The sequence below is a fragment of the Python bivittatus genome, unplaced genomic scaffold (assembly GCF_059951505.1).
Source record: "Python bivittatus isolate LINGU-HERP-01145 unplaced genomic scaffold, Pbiv_v1 ctg000210_np1212, whole genome shotgun sequence".
NCBI classification, from domain to species: Eukaryota; Metazoa; Chordata; class Lepidosauria; order Squamata; family Pythonidae; genus Python; species Python bivittatus.
The window spans coordinates 10304493-10322415 of NW_028277053.1; the positions used below are offsets into that span (position 1 = coordinate 10304493).

Genomic DNA, 17923 nt, shown 5'->3' on the forward strand with positions numbered 1-17923 from the left:
CATACTGGAAGAAAGGAAAAGCCCCTAATGTTGGAGACAAAGATTCTGCAAAGATGGGATGTAGAAGAGTGCAGATGCTCAAAATTAAGCTGTGGGTGTAGGTGGACAGTCTCACCTCCAGCGTATCTTTTCTGCCCCACAATAGGCAGGACCAAAATATTCAACAGAGGCTTAAGAAACTCATTTTACCTCTTCCTCCGTTCCCTAAGATCCCCAAGATTAGGCTGATTTTCCCAGGTTGGGAATTTTAAGGAGCAAAATACAGGCACCCCCGTTCTGTCCCCAAAGGGTGAACATTTTGGTCCTGCCCACATGGCATCACTGCCCACCTCTGCAGCTCTTAGGGAATCTGTCTATCAATAATAATAATAATAATAATAATAATAATAATAATAAAAAAGCATGTCTCCTCAAATGCAAGAAAGCTGCTCATCCCTGCTCTTCCAGTAGGTTGAAGAAACATGCAATGGATGAGTGAATGTATTTGTAAGATCATTATTTTATTTAAAAATGGCTGGAAATTATAACTGTTGGTAGGAACTTTCCACTGATAAGGAAAGTTCATCAGCCTTCATTAATAGTTTCCACTGTTTAGAATGTTCCCTCAGTTTTTAATAGATATGAAGCCAATCTGGGTTCCAAAGTTTTCTCCATCTCGAACATGTGAATAGAACTTGTCAGGAAAACATGATGTGCAAAGAGTGAGGTTTTGATTTGGGTCTGTTATGGAATCATCCTGAATGTTCGTGGGTAGAATCCCTCCAGCTTCTAGGAGAACTCTGTTGCAGAGGGGGAAAAAGAGGAAATTGTAGTTATTAGTCACCACAAAAACATAAATCATTAGTCTCAACACCACAGTTTCATGCTCCTCACCTAGGACCATCTCCCAAAGTGTATTTCTAGATAAGATGCTACAAAACTGGAAATCAGCAGTACACACACTCATGCCTGTTTATACATTATGCCCAGGCGGGTGATAAGACACTACAATTTTTTTATTTATTGCATTCTAGGCTGCCCCAAAGTCACAGTTTTCTAGGCAATACAGAGATCAGGGGAAAAAAAGGATGGTAAAGTCAAAGAGCATTCTAAAAGACATAAAAACAGAACATTTGTCAAAAGAAAAATCAGATGCAGCAGTAATAATGGCCATTGATGCAACATAAAATCCCCATAAGAAAGTTAGCAGTAAAACTGAATTTGTAAAAATACCACAACGGCTTTTATTTAATCAATGTATTAACTATGTCAATTGCTGAAGCGACTCTAGGTAGTGTGCAAAAGAATAAAGATTAAAAATTAAAATAAATAAGACAAGAAATATAACCCATCTATATATTCATCTAAAGCAGTTTTTTTCAAACTTGGTACCTTTAAGATGTGTGGACTTCAACTCCCAGAATTCCCCAGCCAGCCTGCTGGCTGGCTGGGAAATTCTGGGAGTTGAAGTCCACACATCTTAAAGGTGCCAAGTTTGAAAAACACTGATCTAAAAGATGAAAAAAAAAATTGTCTTCACTTGGTACCAAAATTATGACAAAATAGGCAGCATCAGTCATCTCCCAACTGGGACAAGTGGTTAAGACAACCTTTCCTACAAAAATTGGTGTTTGATTTCTTGTTTGTATTTATCCTTGATATTTAGACATTCAAGGCAACCCTTTCAAGGAGGACATTCCACATATCAAAAGCCTCAAATTCCTAACCTCTTAAACATCTGAGGCATCTAAAGTTACATTAGCAGCAGAATAAACCAACTTAAATATAAAAACAAGCAGTGAAAAACATAAACAGGGCCAGGTATGTATGAAGGATTCATGTATTAATTTAAGAAATGGATAAAAATGGATTCAAAGTATTTATGTCTGCCTAAGAAGGAAGGTCCGTAAACACGGGGCCACCAGCAAGCAGACTCTCTCGAGGATCTTAGACTATCTGCCAGACCATTCCACCATCGGGTGAGGGTCCATGAATTAGTAATTCATTTGCTTAACCTTCTGTGTATCCTCCAAAAGAGGATTACATTCTTCAGTTTGGAAATCTTACTTTATAACACCGTGACTAAGTGTCCAGAAAGCCAAGCTTACCGTGTTGCTCTCCGAATATCAACGTAAGGACTGGGGGATTCAAAACATCTTACGCATTTTGGATCAATCTTGTAAAACTTTTCTGCTGATTCCTGGGGTAACCTATAGCAGCAGGGCCCAACAGATGGTCCAAGAACTACGAGGATATCTTTCACGTTACAACCATATTCTGTTACCATAGCATTAACTACAGCCATAGAAACCCCTAGTAATGTGCCTTGCCAACCTGAAAGGCAGAGAAAAATAATAATAATGTATCTTGCACTTTTAGGATTTAAATACAAAAGGATGAAAAACAACCCTGCGAATCCTACATTCAGATTACAGGAGCTTGTCTATAACTACAATAGGATGAACCTGCCTAATTTGGCACAAAAGCCAGTATTCAAGACTGAAGTCAATGTCCTATCTGTCCTTTTGTTAGGTTCAAACATCTCAATGGCAGGAGGAGCTGGTACCTCGGCCGAGGACTTAAGACCAGATGAGTATTCAAGAGAGAAAGTCCCAAGGAAGGGATCCCCCAGGATCAAAGAGTGGATAACAGCCCACAGAAGACTGCAGAATCAAAACCCGTGACCATCCCACCTGGATGCCTATCTTGGCTCTGGTCTCTTTGCTATTTCCCTTAGCATTCCAGGAAGACAAAGCATATATAGCCCCTCTTCCCTCAAGATCTCAGAGAGAGAGAGAGAGAGAGCTCTATTTTTACAGGAGGCAGCATGTGACTGGTTTCATCCTTATTAGGAAACATCAGACCTACATTGCTAGTTCTTATTCTATGGGTTCAGTCACCACTATGGCTTCTGGATGATCAGTGCAACTGAAAATATCATGCAGGACATACCTTATGTGAAAATAAATCCCACCCCTGCTGCAAAGGGGGAAGAGAAGTCAAGAAAGCCTTGTACATGGGAGCTTGACATAATGTGACATATCTCGGATGGATGGATGGATGGATGGATGGATGGATGGAGAGAGAGAGAGAGAGAGAGAGAGAGAGAGAGAGAGAGAGAGAGAGAGAGAGAGAGACACATCTAAAGTGCAATGGTCCATGAGTTCAATTCCCAGTAGAGGCTTTGAACCCCATCAAATAAGTTCTGGCTAAGTATGTCTGATGGTTCCTAATAAGGATGAAACTGATCATGTACAGGTAGTTCTCATTTAGCAACAACATTTGGGACTGGCAACTTGGTTGTTAGGCAAACCGGTTGCTAAGTGAAACCGCGCCTTGCTTACAATCTGTCAGAAGCCTTGCAATTACTTACTCATGGCTGCTAGGTTGCTTGCTTCGGTTCTGCCATTTTAAGAAAGGGGGGAGGGAGACAGAGAAAGCACTGTTAAAGGCAGATGCTACGTTATCTGTTCCAAGGAATGCCAAGGTTGTATCAGCGTGAGACCAGGAGAAATGAGACGGAAGGACTATGGGATGAAAAGCGGGGAGTAAGGGAAAAAGAGTTAAGAAAAGTGCTTTTTAGTTTCAGCCATGCTTCTGAGGCTGTACACTTCTCAATAAATGAACTTTTCTTTGAACTTATCTGAGTCTCAAGGGAATTATCTTTATTGGGAATTGAGTATTGCGGGTTCTCACACAATCTGACTTCAGCTTTCCTTTGCCTTACAGACCTGTGAAAGTCATAAATGTGAGGACTGGTTATAAAGTTACTTTTTCATCACCAGTGTAACTGCAAATGGTTGCTAAATGAAGCAGTTGCTGAACGAAACAGTCGCTAAACAAGGACTACCTGTACTGCCTCCTGGTGGTTAATGTAACTATAAAAGCACAGACAGTAGCTGGTGACAAATGTATCCTCTCCAAGTTCCACCTGGGAAGGAGAAGCAAAAAGCCCTTTCTTTTGGACTAGAGCTGTCTTGATGATGTTCAGAGAGGTGGGAGAGCAGGGCAGCTGCCAGCCCCATGAGGTAGACCAGCCCAGAAAATCAACTCCACAGGAAGACTAGAACTAAAGTTTATTAAGGTAGGCTATCAGAACAGAACTGTGCAAGTCTGATTATGCTGACGTTCCTCACCCTTCCGATGCTCCGGTGATCAGGGAGGTGTTTGCCTGAACCACTTCCAGACATTATCTTGTTTCCCAGGACTTAAAGAAAGTGTCAGTCTTCTTTGGCTTGGTCACATCTCTTGCATATTTCTGTCAAGGTCACCTCCCCTACTCTCGACAGCAGCAGAGCTAGCTCCAGTTGCTCTCAGCCTTTGCAAATCCTTTCCCCAGCTCTATCCTGTTGCCCTTTCCCTTACCTCGCTGAGCATCTTAGCAATTTAGCAGGCCAATCCTCCAAACTGTACAAGATGGCAGGACTGTCACAATAAAACATGTGTTCTCTAAAAGCCTAGAGCACAGAGCTAGTGAAAAGTGCCCAGCCTGCCCTCTTTCCCAGCTTAACTCTCCAAGTTCTCACTCTGGAGGTTGTTTTTTTTGCCTCAGTCCAATGCAAATATTAACACCTGAGCATGGAAAAGCTGAGCTTCTTTGAACCACGCACACCTTTCATTCTAAACAGAGCTCCACTTCTGATTCAGGGGAGAGAACAAAATGGGATTGGAAGGAGTTTGAGCAGGATCCCTCCAAACCACTGAAAGGGCAAGAGAATAGCAGCATAATACGATTCTGCCTTTGAACGACAGTTTAAATGCAACGTAGGGCACTGTAGGGCAAATAACTCATCTTGCACACTCTGAGCTAGCAGTTGCCAATCCAGAAAGGGACCTTGTAGGTTAATGAGGTGGCCGCAGTATGGTATTTACAAATTCAAAGACTGCAGTTATTGTAAGTCAAATTCAATATGGAACATGTTTGGCACTAAATTCAAGGGCTACCAGTTTGGGCTGGCTCATGGGCCACTGTTTATATTCACTCAGGGTCTTCCTCCTTCCCACTCCATGAAGTGGACCTTGGAAAGGGAAAGAGCCTACTCACTTATTTCACCACAGCAGGAGAGGGGACCGAAACGTGACGAAAATCCTGGTTGCCAAGTGCTTTTAAAGAGTGCTGGGGGAATCGTGGCCCTCCAGAAACCACTGAACGACCATATCTAGCAATCCCAGCCAGCAGAGCTCCAGAACTTCTAGAAGAGCCACAAGCATCTTCTGTTGACTAGATATCAATGGATTATGATGCTTGTTATCTCCTTGTTCTGCTGATGAGGGTAATGGGAATTGTAATCCAACAATAACCCAAGACTGAGGATGCTGGAAAGTGTAGTTGAACATCTAGAAGACCAGAGGCTCCCCACCCTCCTTTAACTCATGGTATGGAATGAGTGGCAGGACTCTCTCATTGCCCTGTGTCCAAAAAACATTTCTATGGTGTACTGTGCAAAGAAGAACTAGCCAACATTGCTTACGATCACCCCCTTAGGTTTATCATCTTCACAGGTTTAAAACCATCAATGCCTTGTTAAAGAAAACTAAAGTAACAAAAACAGGGTCACTCTTTCAGTGACCTATTTTGAACAGCTCAGGGTGAATAAATCTTTCACGATTAAGGGAACAGAATGTGATATCCACCAACTTCCCAAAACAAAGAACCAGGAAGTAGTGACAAAACACTGCAGTGGTTACGGAAGCAATCAATCTTCACTCCCTAGCAACAGAACAAGTTGGTAACTAGGGGGCAGAACAATTGCAGTTATACAAGACCATGTTTTTTGCTAGCCACAATTATCTGCATGGCTGAAGTCAGCGTAGCTTTGAAGGAGCAAGCAAGCTTCTTTGCATTTCTGAAGTCAATGTGTTATTTTTACTTTGTCAAATCCCCTTCTGGCTAACAAACGTGTCCTGTGTTTCCCAAGAGTGTGGCGATTATTTTAAGGCATCGATGAAACTTGGCTATAAATTGGAGAGAACTTCAAACTTAAGCACTGGAAAGCTTCACTCCAGTCAGTGGGATTTTGAAATACTTCCCTTGCGTCAAACCGCTGAAGCGTTAGCATAATGTCTGAAAAAGAATGGCTTCAATCCAGCAAATAACAAGACTGTGGCAAAGAGTCACAAGACAGAACTCAGCATGAAGCAGCAAGGAGACTAACAGCGTGCCTAAATTGGAAATGTATGGAAAGCTGGACCATACGTGTGTCCGATGCCCACAAGCCACAGGAGTTTGATTACCTGAATGAGCAGCCCCGCACACTTTTTGGACCGGGTCAGCAAATAGCACAGGAATGCAGTCTGCTCCAGGAGCCGCTACAGTCACGCCTCTTTGATTGGTTACGATTCCATCATAGCTATCTGGTTGGGGTTTTCCCATCACCCAAACGTCATTGGCATGGTTGACCTGTTAACAACCAAACAAGCAGGGCCGTATGAAAAACTGGATTAGCCCCGCTCTTTGGTTCCAAACGTTCCCTTTAGGATGGCCTAGACCAATCATCCAGAGCCATTCCAAATTTCACATAAATTACATTACAGTGAAACCTTGATTTAATGGACCGATTGGAGGGAGAGGGTATCTGTTATCCTCCATTGGATAAAATGTCATCTTTGGCAGTATCATTAGGAAAATGATGCAAATTGGCATCATTTTTGATAACTTGTGCAGTGATGTCATGATGCACATTATGTCATTTGTGCTACACTTGTGACTCCAATGATGTCATTTGTGTAATGACTTCATTATGGAAATGGCACAAAGTGATGCAAATGGATGGCGAATTTCATCCGTTGCATCTGAAGTCCATTGTAATGACATCCACTGGATCAAGATTTCATCCACTAGATCAAGATTTCATGATATTGCTTTTTGGGGCAGTGCACCCATCTAGAATGTGGGGTGCATTTTCTGGTCACTGTGAAAAACACTGTTGTCGTGTGGGAGGCAGAGGACTTGGCATTCACAGCTGTCGCAGTAGACATGGCCAGGACACAAGCACTGCTCCTGGGTTGGACTGAATAACTATCACATTAAGGTAGAATGTGTGGAAAGAGAATTGACTATGAGTGAAGAAAGGTGGCTGGTAGATGCTGACAACCAGATCAATCTGCCCATAAATATTACAGTAAGGAGCCACAACTCCAGTTCTAAGCCAACAAAGTACCTTGAGAAACTCCCTGTTCCTAAATATTGCAGAGCATTTAAGATTCTCCCTTCAGCAGCCTTTGGAAACATTGCTTAGAGCAGTGTTTCTCAACCTTAGCAACTTTAAGTTCTGTGGACTTCACTCAGCTGGCTGGGGAATTCTGGGAGTTGAAATCCATAGACCTTAAAGTTGCTAAGGTTGAGAAACACTGGCCTAGAGCAATAGGTAGGTGGCTTTGTAGCTCAAACCCTACTGAAACACTGATGAACATCCTGCTTTAATTGTACCTTTTGTAAGGATAATCACCTCAGCATAATATCGCCAACAATTGGGAATATCCCTGCACTCCCCCAGTTCTACCTTAGAAATCTTTTGGACAACCAGGATCCTAATCCAAGTTGCCAAGTTTTGCTACTGTACCTGCAAATCTGGATGAACTTGGCTCTGTCCTTGAGAAGGTGGAATGGAATGGGTTGCTCAACCCGGCGAAATAGAAAGCATGAGAAAGAGACTCAGCATAGCCCTGCCTTGAACCTGTTGTCCTTAAAATGGGCAGTGAAGTTTGGGACAAGCTTTTAAGATTCTGTTCATGAACCCTGCCACAAGAAAGTGGCTTTTCTGGGATCCCCGCAATGTCTGTTTTTGACCTGGCCTATTTAGAAGAGCTGATGGTGCCTTCTTAGTTACTCTGTGTCTTACCTTGATACTATGATACGTATCTTGGTTGAATCCAACAGCGCTGGATAATCTTCGAAGGTTTTCCTTAACCACGGCTGGTGGGTCCCGCCGCTTTGAACTACTAAAGAGATTAAAAGAGCTCAAAGTCGGTATATAAGAGATGCCTCCTGTCCTCGTCGTGAATCCGTGCAAGAAAATATGATCTAATAAAGGGTTTTAAAAACAAAAGAAAAAAAAGCACTCATATTCAGAGCATAAGCAGAAGTTAAAGTTTTCTTATGTTTTTGAAGTGCAATGATATATATATATATATATATATATTCCTTACAGATAACTTAATCTGATTAAAAATTCCAGCAAAGAGACTCCAGTTTAAAAATTACCCTCCTGTTTATTCAGAAGTTATTATTTTCTTAAGGAATTTTTTAAAATATGTTAAAAATAGTTTATTACCCATGACTTTTGGCTCATTTTCTCATTTATAATGTTTGGTTTAATACCAATTCCTGCAAATTCCTTAACTGCTCCAAATGCAAAATGAGCAGGACTACTAGGGTACCCTACACCCAATATACAATCAGGTTTTTCTTACTGAATCATTTGAAGAGGAAAGCAGACGGTTTCGAATAATCCAAATGCACACATAGGCATAAATAGGTATGCCCTCCTTCCAACAAAATGAGCTTTTAAAAACTATTACATCTTATCAACTGCTGGTAAGAGATCAACGCTATGGGCTGTTTCATTTTTCTTGTTCCAGAGCATGATATGGGATGCTCTGTTTTCCTTTCAAGAGAAAACACTATTTTCTCTATGTTGAAGGACAGACCCTTAATACACACACACACACACACACACACACACACACACACACAGAGGCGGGGGGAATACAAGTACATTTCCACGTTACCTGGGATCAATAAAGATTTGAGGACAGTGGGGTTTCCTTTCAGACTGGGAAGACTTTCCAAAAACTGCTTTATTTCCATCTGGATCCTTTCCACATCAGGATCTGAGAGAGGCCCTGTTTTACTCTGTAGCTCTAAGGATGTCTTCAAGGGGCTTTCTTCAGATTTTATCCCTAGATCTATAAACTCAAACTGGTAAAGGCTAGTAAACAGCTGGTCAATGTACGTTCTCATGAAGGATTTTCTCTCCGGTGACAGCATGACGGTGACCACCTCCACGTCCTTTTCATCCAGCTTCTGCTTAAGGGCGTATAAAACAGCAGCAAAGGTTTCAGCGCTCACCACCTCGAGCCCTTTCCCAGGGCAATGGAAACTTTTCAAGGCTTTCTGAAGCAGGTCCTTGCCATTTTTTTCATTGCTGTGGGCCTGGAAGCACATGAGATACACAAATGGGCTCCGGGAGACATCTTCCTTCACTATGGTTTCTAATACACCAGTAATGGAGTCCTGGATCCCCTTGTTCCAAGCGTCTGTTCCTAAGTGCCACAGATCGATCAAGACTGCCTTCGCCATCTTCTGGATAGGCGGCCTAGATGTACAGTGATCATACGCCCTTTATTTCAGAAAGCGGTCCTTTAGATTTATTTAATTATTTAATTTCTTGGTCTTGCTCTTGAATTTTCCTTCGTAAAGCAAAGTTATAAAGGCAATTTTTTTTTTAAAATCCTTGTGAACCTCTTTCAGATTTGCCCCCTTTTCAGGTTTGTCCTTTATGCTTTCCAAGAAAATATGGTCACTGTGCCTAGATGTCAAGCTGTTCCATATTTCAGAAGGCAGCAAAAAGTCAGCCTGTGGAGAGAGAAAGAAAAATGAATTGTGAAAAGCTGAATTTATTCTTTTGCTAGAACGAAGACATGTGCTACGGATGGTTCGAGAAGGCAATCGTGATCAAAGCACAGAAGCAAAAACAATCAACCATCATTCCCTGAATGCAAACCAGATATTAAATTATCTGGTAAAACAAAACAAAACTGTAAAAGAACAAACAAACATACCGGGCACGTATTCACAAACATACATACATTCATAAAGTTGTACAGTAAACATTTCAATGAATGAAAGCCATAATTCAACATAATCATCCTCAACTAATCTCTATTGATAAGTTATCTGTCAGTAAATTGCTAGTGACATCAATTCTGCAGACCACTAAATAGTTGGAGCCACGTTTGCCTTTCCAAGGCTGATCAGTAAGTCTCTTAGATGCAATTCAGGTAAAGAAAATCCACGTTCTTTGTCCAGATGTCAATTCCCGTGTGGTAACAGCAAACTAAAGAATACAAACATCTGAAAACACTGAATCTCAAAGTTGAATCCATGCATGTAATAACTTTAGTCCATCTCAAGCTTCTTTATAATGTAAGTTCTTCCTTAAGAACAGAAGAAGTAGAGGTTTTTATATTGGTTTGATTTATATTCTGCCTTTTCCCCAAAGTATTCAAGCAACACATGGGGAACGTCCCTGTGATTTATCTCACAACAACTCTATGATGTTGGCTGGGCTGAGAGCAAGGGGGAAACGGGGGCTTGGTCCTGCCAAGGCCAAAAGGAAACAAGCTGTTATTGAAATTTATCTGAATGGAAAAGTCAAGCCTGGAAATTCAAGTTCATTTACTAACAGCTGCAGAAAAACATGGTGCTCCCTTCAAAGAAGCACATTATGAAGAACAGACTCTTGGCTTCAAGGTTCTACACTAGAAAAATAATAATTTTTAGGAAGCGTCAAAGGCAACTTGAAGAAGCACCCATTCTTCATATGGTGCCCCCATTTTGCAATGTTTAATCTGCGTGAAGAATATGCAAAACTGTTTTGATCGGAAGTAAAATTAGATACTTACACAGAAATATGGCAGAACTCAAATGGGAGATTGAACTGGGCACTACTGGCGTTAGTCCAGACTTTTCAAAAATGATGTAATCTGGATATATTAAATCAGAGTTTCTCAACCTTGGCAACTTTAAGATGTGTGGACTTCACCTCCCAGAGTTGGCTGGGAATTGCTGGCTGGGGAATTCTGGGAGTTGAAGTCCACACATCTTAAAGTTGCCAAGGTTAAGAAACACCATATTAAATGATGACATTCATCACCCCTATTAACATAGCCATTAGCTGATTACCCTGTGGTCCAATGCATCTGAAGTCCAAGGCATTAACCTCAAGTCAAGTCAAGTCTCTTTATTGTGGTCAACATAACCAACATAACCCATTGGCCTCAATGGAGAATAAGAAAAATATTTAAGCTACGGTCAGGGACTACAGGATGGCAGCAGAGAGCCAATGCTTTCTGGTACCTCCCTGGTCCCAACTAGTGGTCATCTGGAGCTTTACAGGCCAAGATCTGGTAATCCAGTCATTTCTGCAAGGAAAGTAAGATCCACATTATGTAACAGAAACAAATCAATATAGTTATGGACAAATCAAAAGAACATAACTGTGTTTAAAGGAACCCTACCAAAAAACTATGTTCCCAGGCTTTAAGAAAAAGCAAACTTCTCAAATTCCACAGCAGAGTCCCCGTGCTTGGAGTTATTTTTACCACGATGGTTCTCCAAAGACGTCTCTTCAGGGCTGAATCTCATTCACACTCTGTGGGAATGATTTGCAAATGTGCAGTGTTTTGGCCAGGCTGCAAAGGTATGTTATTTATTTATGTCCAAGAGTGTACTGCCAAAGTTATAAAAACCACAGGCGGTTCACAAGCATGAGAAACTGAGACGCCAAGCTCCAATTTCAACTGATTGCAATTAAATTTAAAATTAAAATGGAAGCGAAAAGCAGAATTAAAACCAGGCTAAGCACAAGATGATCGCTCTTCCAAAGGTTGGGGGAATATAAACCCTGAATAGCTCTCCTGAGGGTCTAAGGGGGGGGGGCAAGGGCATCCAGATCCTGGGGGAAGCCTCCAGAGGTCTGGGGCTGCTGTGGAGAAGCACAACTCCCAGGCTGGGGAGGCCCAGAGCAGAATAAACAGGCTGAAACGATTTGGAGAAGACCGTCCAGAAGGAACTCTGTAACTGCAGGCTTGTAGATCAACAGCAATTAAATTGTACTCAGAAGCCAGCGCAGAGCCCACAATACGGGTCTTATGTGCTCCCTCCCATCCGCCTGCCGGCCAGGGCAGTTTCTGACTAGTCTTCAAGGGTAGTCCCAGGCAAGGCATGTTGCAGTAATCCAGCTAAAGAAACAACTGCATGCGACATAGCCGCATGCTTGCTTCTCACACACACACACCCCAGTCTGCAAAGCAACACCAGGGCTGCGATTCTAAAACTATGGGCAATTTCAGCTGCATTCAGAGCGATTGCTCTGTACTCTGAAAAAGGGATGACTTTTACAGAGCGGCTGGTTGCACCCGGAAAAGCAAAGGATCGTGCGAAAGGCTGACCCGTCCCGGCGTTCGCCCTCCTCCGCTTCTCGTGACCAGCCCGCTCTTTGGACTCAGCCGCGGGTCGTTCGGGATGCGCTGGCGAAGCGGGGGGAGAAAGATACGACCTTCTCCCCCCCGGACTCAGGGCTGCAGAGATGCCTCGAGGCACTTACTGATCCCGGCCGAGGAGGACGCGCAGCCCCCGTGGGAACGCGCTGGGCTCAGCTCTGCTCGCCGCTCCCGCCTCTCGTGCAGCCGCCTGCCGCCCCCGCCTTAAGTGGCACGCGAGGCGCAAGGGCTCTGACGTCACCCGCGCAGGGGAATTCCTGCCTTGGGCCAGTTCGGGCTTCCCCGCCTTGCCCAAGACGACGGCGCCGCGGCGGATCCGCGGGCAGAGGCGGAAAAGCAGCACAAAGCAACCCGGAGGCGCCCGGGCCGGATGGGAGGCCTCCCTTCTCGGGGCAAAGGGAAGGGCGCCACGGGGAAAGCCTTGCGCTCCTGCGGGAAACGAGCGGCGCTGGCTTTCAGTGGGAAGAGGGGCGTGAGGAAGCGGGCGCGGGGCCCGGAAAAAAAAAAGGCTTACCCCAGCACCGCTGGGTAGTCTTTTTTTTTTTTTAATGCCATTTATTTAGCCCTTTAACAGCCCAGCTTATTTGATTGATTCACTTCATTGAGAATCTGCCCTTCCTAAAAAACATGCACGGGGTTGCCGGAGGTTTAGATTTCCATCCCGGCTGTCCCCCCCCCCCCCCCACCAGCCCACTCCAGCCCTCCCCTCCCCAGCTCTGAATTTTTCGGAGGCCCGGCCCCAGCCTGTGTTGATTTGCTCGCGGGCGCGTCGCCTTTCCAAGGAGACCTCGTTTCACCTAAACGCACTTTCCCTTTTTGCTTTCGCTGAATGAAACCGGAACTACATCAAAGGCGGGGGGGGGGGTCGGGAAAAGCACGCACGGGGGGCCTCCTGCAGCACTTCCCACCCCACGGGCTGTAGAAGGTGTCTGCAATTTCTTCTGTGTAATAAGTGATTGTGTGTGCGTGCGTGCATGTGCGCTTTCTCCCCAGGGGCTAATCTGTGTTAGGCGTTGCATAAGTGCGTGGGAGAGAGACAGTCCAATCAGGACGGGCATGCGTGTTCCCTCTGCACGGGCGTGTTTCTGTCACACACACACACACACCCGTTGTGTATCCTGTATGTGTATATGCTGGGAAGCACCCTCGCAGCTTGCACGCGCCCTGCGCTAGATCACATGACCAGCAGAGGCAGAGGGAGGGAGCATGAGGAGGGGGCCCTGGAACCGCTGCCCCGCTACCTCTCCCATAGGGCTGCACGGGAGGGGGGGCTTTTTCTGGACTTTTGGTCCCATTCTGTTCAGGTTTTGGAGAATTGGTCTGCTGCTGGACCGATAGGAAAAACCGAGTCCCTAATTTCCTTCCAACAGTCCCTTACATTGGAAAGAGTGAAAGAATAAGATGCGTGGATACCTCTTGACGGCCCTCCCTGGTTTCAGAACAGCTGTGGGGCTGACCCTGATAATGCAGAGTCCTTGGGGCTCCCTGAGCTCGGTTGTTTTCTTGCAAACATTTCGTTTCGTTTGCAAAGAAAACGTTTGCAAGAAAACAACCGAGCTCAGGGAACCCCAAGGACTCCACAATTCAACCCAGAGCTACACGTTTTCACTTCTATTGTGACCATGATAATGCAATCACGGAGGCGGTAATTCTAAATAACCCTTTTCTGTGTTTGTATATTATTCATGAAGCATTGCCCTAAAAACCAACCTCTTCTACAAAAGCGAAGAAGACCAGTAGAAAAATAATAGCACACGCTGCTTGAACGGCGAGGAGAGAAACAATTCAGTGGCAGAAAAAAAGGACAGAGAAATGAATGCTAAGTCATGACGGTTTCCCATCAGTGAAGTGTGAATGAAAGGGCAAAGTCATATGAAAAGGTTGCCAGGATATTTGCTTTCATCAACTTCCCTGTGGCCATCCACACCCACCTCACCTCTGTAAAAGAGGGAGACCAACGATGGAGCCAGTCTGGCTTATTTCAAACACAGAGAAGGAATGTGGAAAAAAAGACAACAGGTCCTTGAGTCCTACTCAGGATTAATCAGGAAGGAGTCCCATTACGTTCCACGTAGCAAATTCTAAAGTTCATGGCTGGAATCTTAGAAAGTGGAACTTGGCACCTGCAATGAAGCTCTGGAAGCTGGTTGCCCAATAGTTGCCATGACTAAGCTCATTATAATGCACAACTTGCATTTCTCACATTGATAATCTACCTCTAGGGGAAAAGGGGGTACCGGGGATTTTCCTGCCTGGATTTGAAATCCTGGAGGAATAGTCTCCTGGGAAGATCTTCATCTTGATCAGGTGGGCGGTTTGGACTTAAGAGGCTGGCTGGGAATTCGGCTGTGGGAAGGAGTCACCTGGGGACAGCCGGGCCCTTCCTTAGCACGGTGAGCGGCTTCCCTGAACTGCAGCGTTCAGCAGATCTCCACAGCGTAGATGCCATCACCGAAGCCCTTTCGTGCCCGACTTGTTTCCAAAGTCTGTAGCGGCGGCGTGGCATAGTCCAGCCACTTCTAAGTGCCCAGTTTTTGCAAAAACTACATCAATAAAAAGAAACAACACGGCGATGTTCAATAAAGCCAAACATGGAGATAAATCAATACATTTAATAATTTAACATTTATGTTTTCTGAACAAACTACCATAGACTGTAGTATTAGAAATATATGATAAAGCCTATCTGGGAATAGGCCTGCCAAGTGCCCACGATAATAAAATTTGAGTAGCAGGATTCAAACTCCCCTTGCGGTTTTTACGATCATGTCGTTATTTTTGTTAGCATTAAGTCAGCTTGTTTTTTGCACCATGCGCTCCTAGTTCTTAGAACACAGCTCCCAGTGCACAATGTGATGATGGGCTGGGTTTATCTGTGGCTTGTCACAGAGCCCAATGCTGATTTGCGCTGAGAGGAAGCGACCGAGTGCTGGCTGGGGAATTCTGGGAGTTGAAGTCCAGACATCGTAAAGTTGCTGCGACTGAGAAACGCTGCTTGCGTGCAGCCCTCCCTAAGGTTTTATTTCTCCCCTCCGAACCCGGTTATGGACCCCAGTGGCCTGCCTTTTCTGAACCTCAGAACTGATGAATCTTTTCTCCTTTTTTAATTTTCATCCTGACCTCTTTCGTTTTGAACCCTTATCTGCCCCTGAGTCCAACCACAGTTTCTTTTCTCTACCTGGATAGCAAGCATGTGCATCGTTTAAGTTCAGTCCAAAGGCTGATCTGGGGTTGGCTTAACTTCCAGGACAGTCTGCATATTCCATCTTGGTGTTCCCACGGTGAGAACTAGTGTGCTGAGCCCCAGGTAGCTGGTACCCAATGGTGAAGATTGGGCTAGGAAATCGATTGAGGGACGACTTTTAGTTTTCATAGCCTGCCTGCCTCTGTGTATGTTAAAAGCGCAGTCCGTCGTTGGCGCTCAAACAGTTTTTTGATTTAATTGTTCCCCAGTGTCAAGCTGTCACTCCGTACTGTGTCGATGAACACCACACCGATATGCTTCACGCGTGCCACGTCTTTGGGGAAATCTTTCATTCTCATGAAGGGATCAATATCTAAACTGGCAATGAAGCAGTATCTAAATTGGCAATATTAACTTCATAGCTTTAGAGCATGCATGGAGTTCTCTATAGCCAAGCTTCAATACTAACAGCACTTAGCAAAATTGCAAGAGGAAGCAACTGACCACAGACGAGCTAGCTCAGATAACAGGGAAAACTCCTCCTGAAGAGACTAAGTCTGAGGCCTGATAAGGAGGGAGGACCCAGAACAAGGGTCTGCAGGGACTGACAAGGTATAAGAGTTAGGGGGAACTCCTTTAAATTAATGTAAGCAAACAAGGGCGGGGAATAGAGCTAATGTAAGCAAACAAGGGCGGGGAATAATGTATTCTGCTAAAGTTTCTTTGGCTGTAAAACTCATCTTCATTATAATGGTACTAAGCTCTGCCTTTTTAAAAATAGTATAAAAGGCTGTGGTTTTGTCTCCAAGGGGGTGCCACCCTGCTCTCTCTGGGTGCATGGTGTGGGCACCCAGACTTTTGCTTGGCCAAATAAGACGCTGCTTAGAGAAGTCCCTGCTTGAAGTCTTTTATTTTGTGCTGCTGATTGATTTCACGTTTTCTGGGTAGCCGTGAACCTTACACTCAAGTCAGTCTGCACGTTACACACACAAATTCACTTCTGTATACAAAGAGAGGAGGTGTGCTAACAGATGATTCCTGAAGGGGTGGTAAAATTAATAAGACATAAATACTCAAATATGTTTTGTAATGTAAGCTGGAATGTCTTCATCGGCAAGTCCTTTAAACTTGCTGCAAAGTTTGTCACCCGTCCCTTAAAGCCTCTGAAACAAGGCTCTTGATATCTGCATATATAACCTCCCAAGAGTTAAAGCGGTGTTTCTCAACCTTTGCCACTTTTAGATGTCTGGACTTCAACTCCCAGAATTCCCCAGCCAGCCAGCCAACTCCCAGGAATTCTGGGAGTTGAAGTCCAGACATCTTAAAGGGGCCGAGGTTGAGAAACACTGAGTTAGAGACCCTGGGATCCACTAAAACATCACAGCATTAGTATTCCAGGATCAATATTTTGGGGTATTTGTAAATCAATAATTAGCAATGTGATGCGTGACTTTTAGCAAAATCCTATTCATCTTTATGGATAGGGTCTACTTCTAGTCACTGTGTATATGTCAGCCTCACCAGGTGGACCAGACCAGAAGATCAGTGCAACAGGAAGACTTCATGGAGATTAGCTATAACAACAGATCCGTGCAAGTCTGATTCTACTGTGCCTCTCCCCATCCCTTCTTATATTCTTGGGAATTAGAAAGGTGTCTGTCTGGGCTGCTTACGCATACTTTCTGCTTGTTTTGGACTTAAGCCATGTTTTGACCTTATTGCTTTGGTAATGGATCTGGTCTGTCTCTGTCAGGGTCACCTTCCTTACTTTCTACAGCCACTTCTGAATTTTATCTTGTTTCCTAGGACTTAAAGAATGTTTCAGCTCTCTTTGCTGTGGTTCTTGCACATTTTTGTCAAGGTCACCTCCTTTACTCTTTACAGTAGATGAATGTCTAAAACACCCATGGAATATAATACTCCACTTGAAAGTATTTTTAAAAGGGCAACTGGAGTTGCCTACAAAAGTTTAGGAACCTGAAAGAAATTTGTATTTTCCTTAAAGGAACAGAAGCTGGGCACTATAAGGTGCAAAATTAAACAGGATCTCTTTCTCCCAATCTGAATGCATATTTACAATTTATGTGGAGTTGTTTACAGATTCAAAATAAGCAAACAGTGAATAGAAAGGTGCAGGTGTTTGGACACCTTTCAGTCAGTACTTTGGAAGAGCAACTCAGATGGAAATAACCACCCCCATACATTTCATACGTATAGTCAGCTAAGAGTCTTTCTGTTCTTGCATCTGGAATATTTTTCTTACTTTCCTTTGCAGATTTCTTCTGGGTCAGAAATATCCTTAGGACTCCATGCATGACCTACATGTTTAAGATCTCCCTAATGTAAGAATATTCAAGTCTGGGGACTGTGAAAGCCATTCTGAAACTTTTCTCTTTCTTGTATGTGTGTATTTCATGGTTGACCTTTGGAACATCTTCAACAGTGGTTACAAGCATGCAGCTATTCCATGTATTAGGTTCATTTGTTAATCTCTTTTAATTCCAGCAAACCACCATCTTTACTTCATCAACTGTT

The 17923-nt window shown here is 43.8% G+C and overlaps 1 protein-coding gene across 5 annotated transcripts; it reads right to left on the minus strand.

Moving 5' to 3' along the window:
- Window positions 1–479: 479 nt before the first annotated feature.
- LACC1 (laccase domain multifunctional purine nucleosidase 1) lies at window positions 480–12570 on the minus strand. Of its 5 annotated transcripts, none has more exons than XM_088139467.1 (7): window positions 12309–12570; window positions 11221–11354; window positions 8710–9556; window positions 7821–8002; window positions 6214–6379; window positions 2088–2313; window positions 480–779 (listed from the first exon to the last, which is right to left on the minus strand). In XM_088139467.1, the coding sequence occupies exons 3-7, from the start codon at window positions 9278–9280 to the stop codon at window positions 605–607; spliced, it is 1320 nt and encodes a 439-aa protein (XP_087995593.1). In that variant the 5' UTR covers window positions 9281–9556; window positions 11221–11354; window positions 12309–12570; the 3' UTR covers window positions 480–604. The 5 variants fall into 5 exon arrangements, with proteins under 5 accessions (XP_087995593.1, XP_087995591.1, XP_087995592.1 ...); XM_088139465.1 differs by having other exon boundaries at window positions 12154–12570; XM_088139466.1 differs by having other exon boundaries at window positions 11221–11394; window positions 12154–12570.
- Window positions 12571–17923: the final 5353 nt, after the last annotated feature.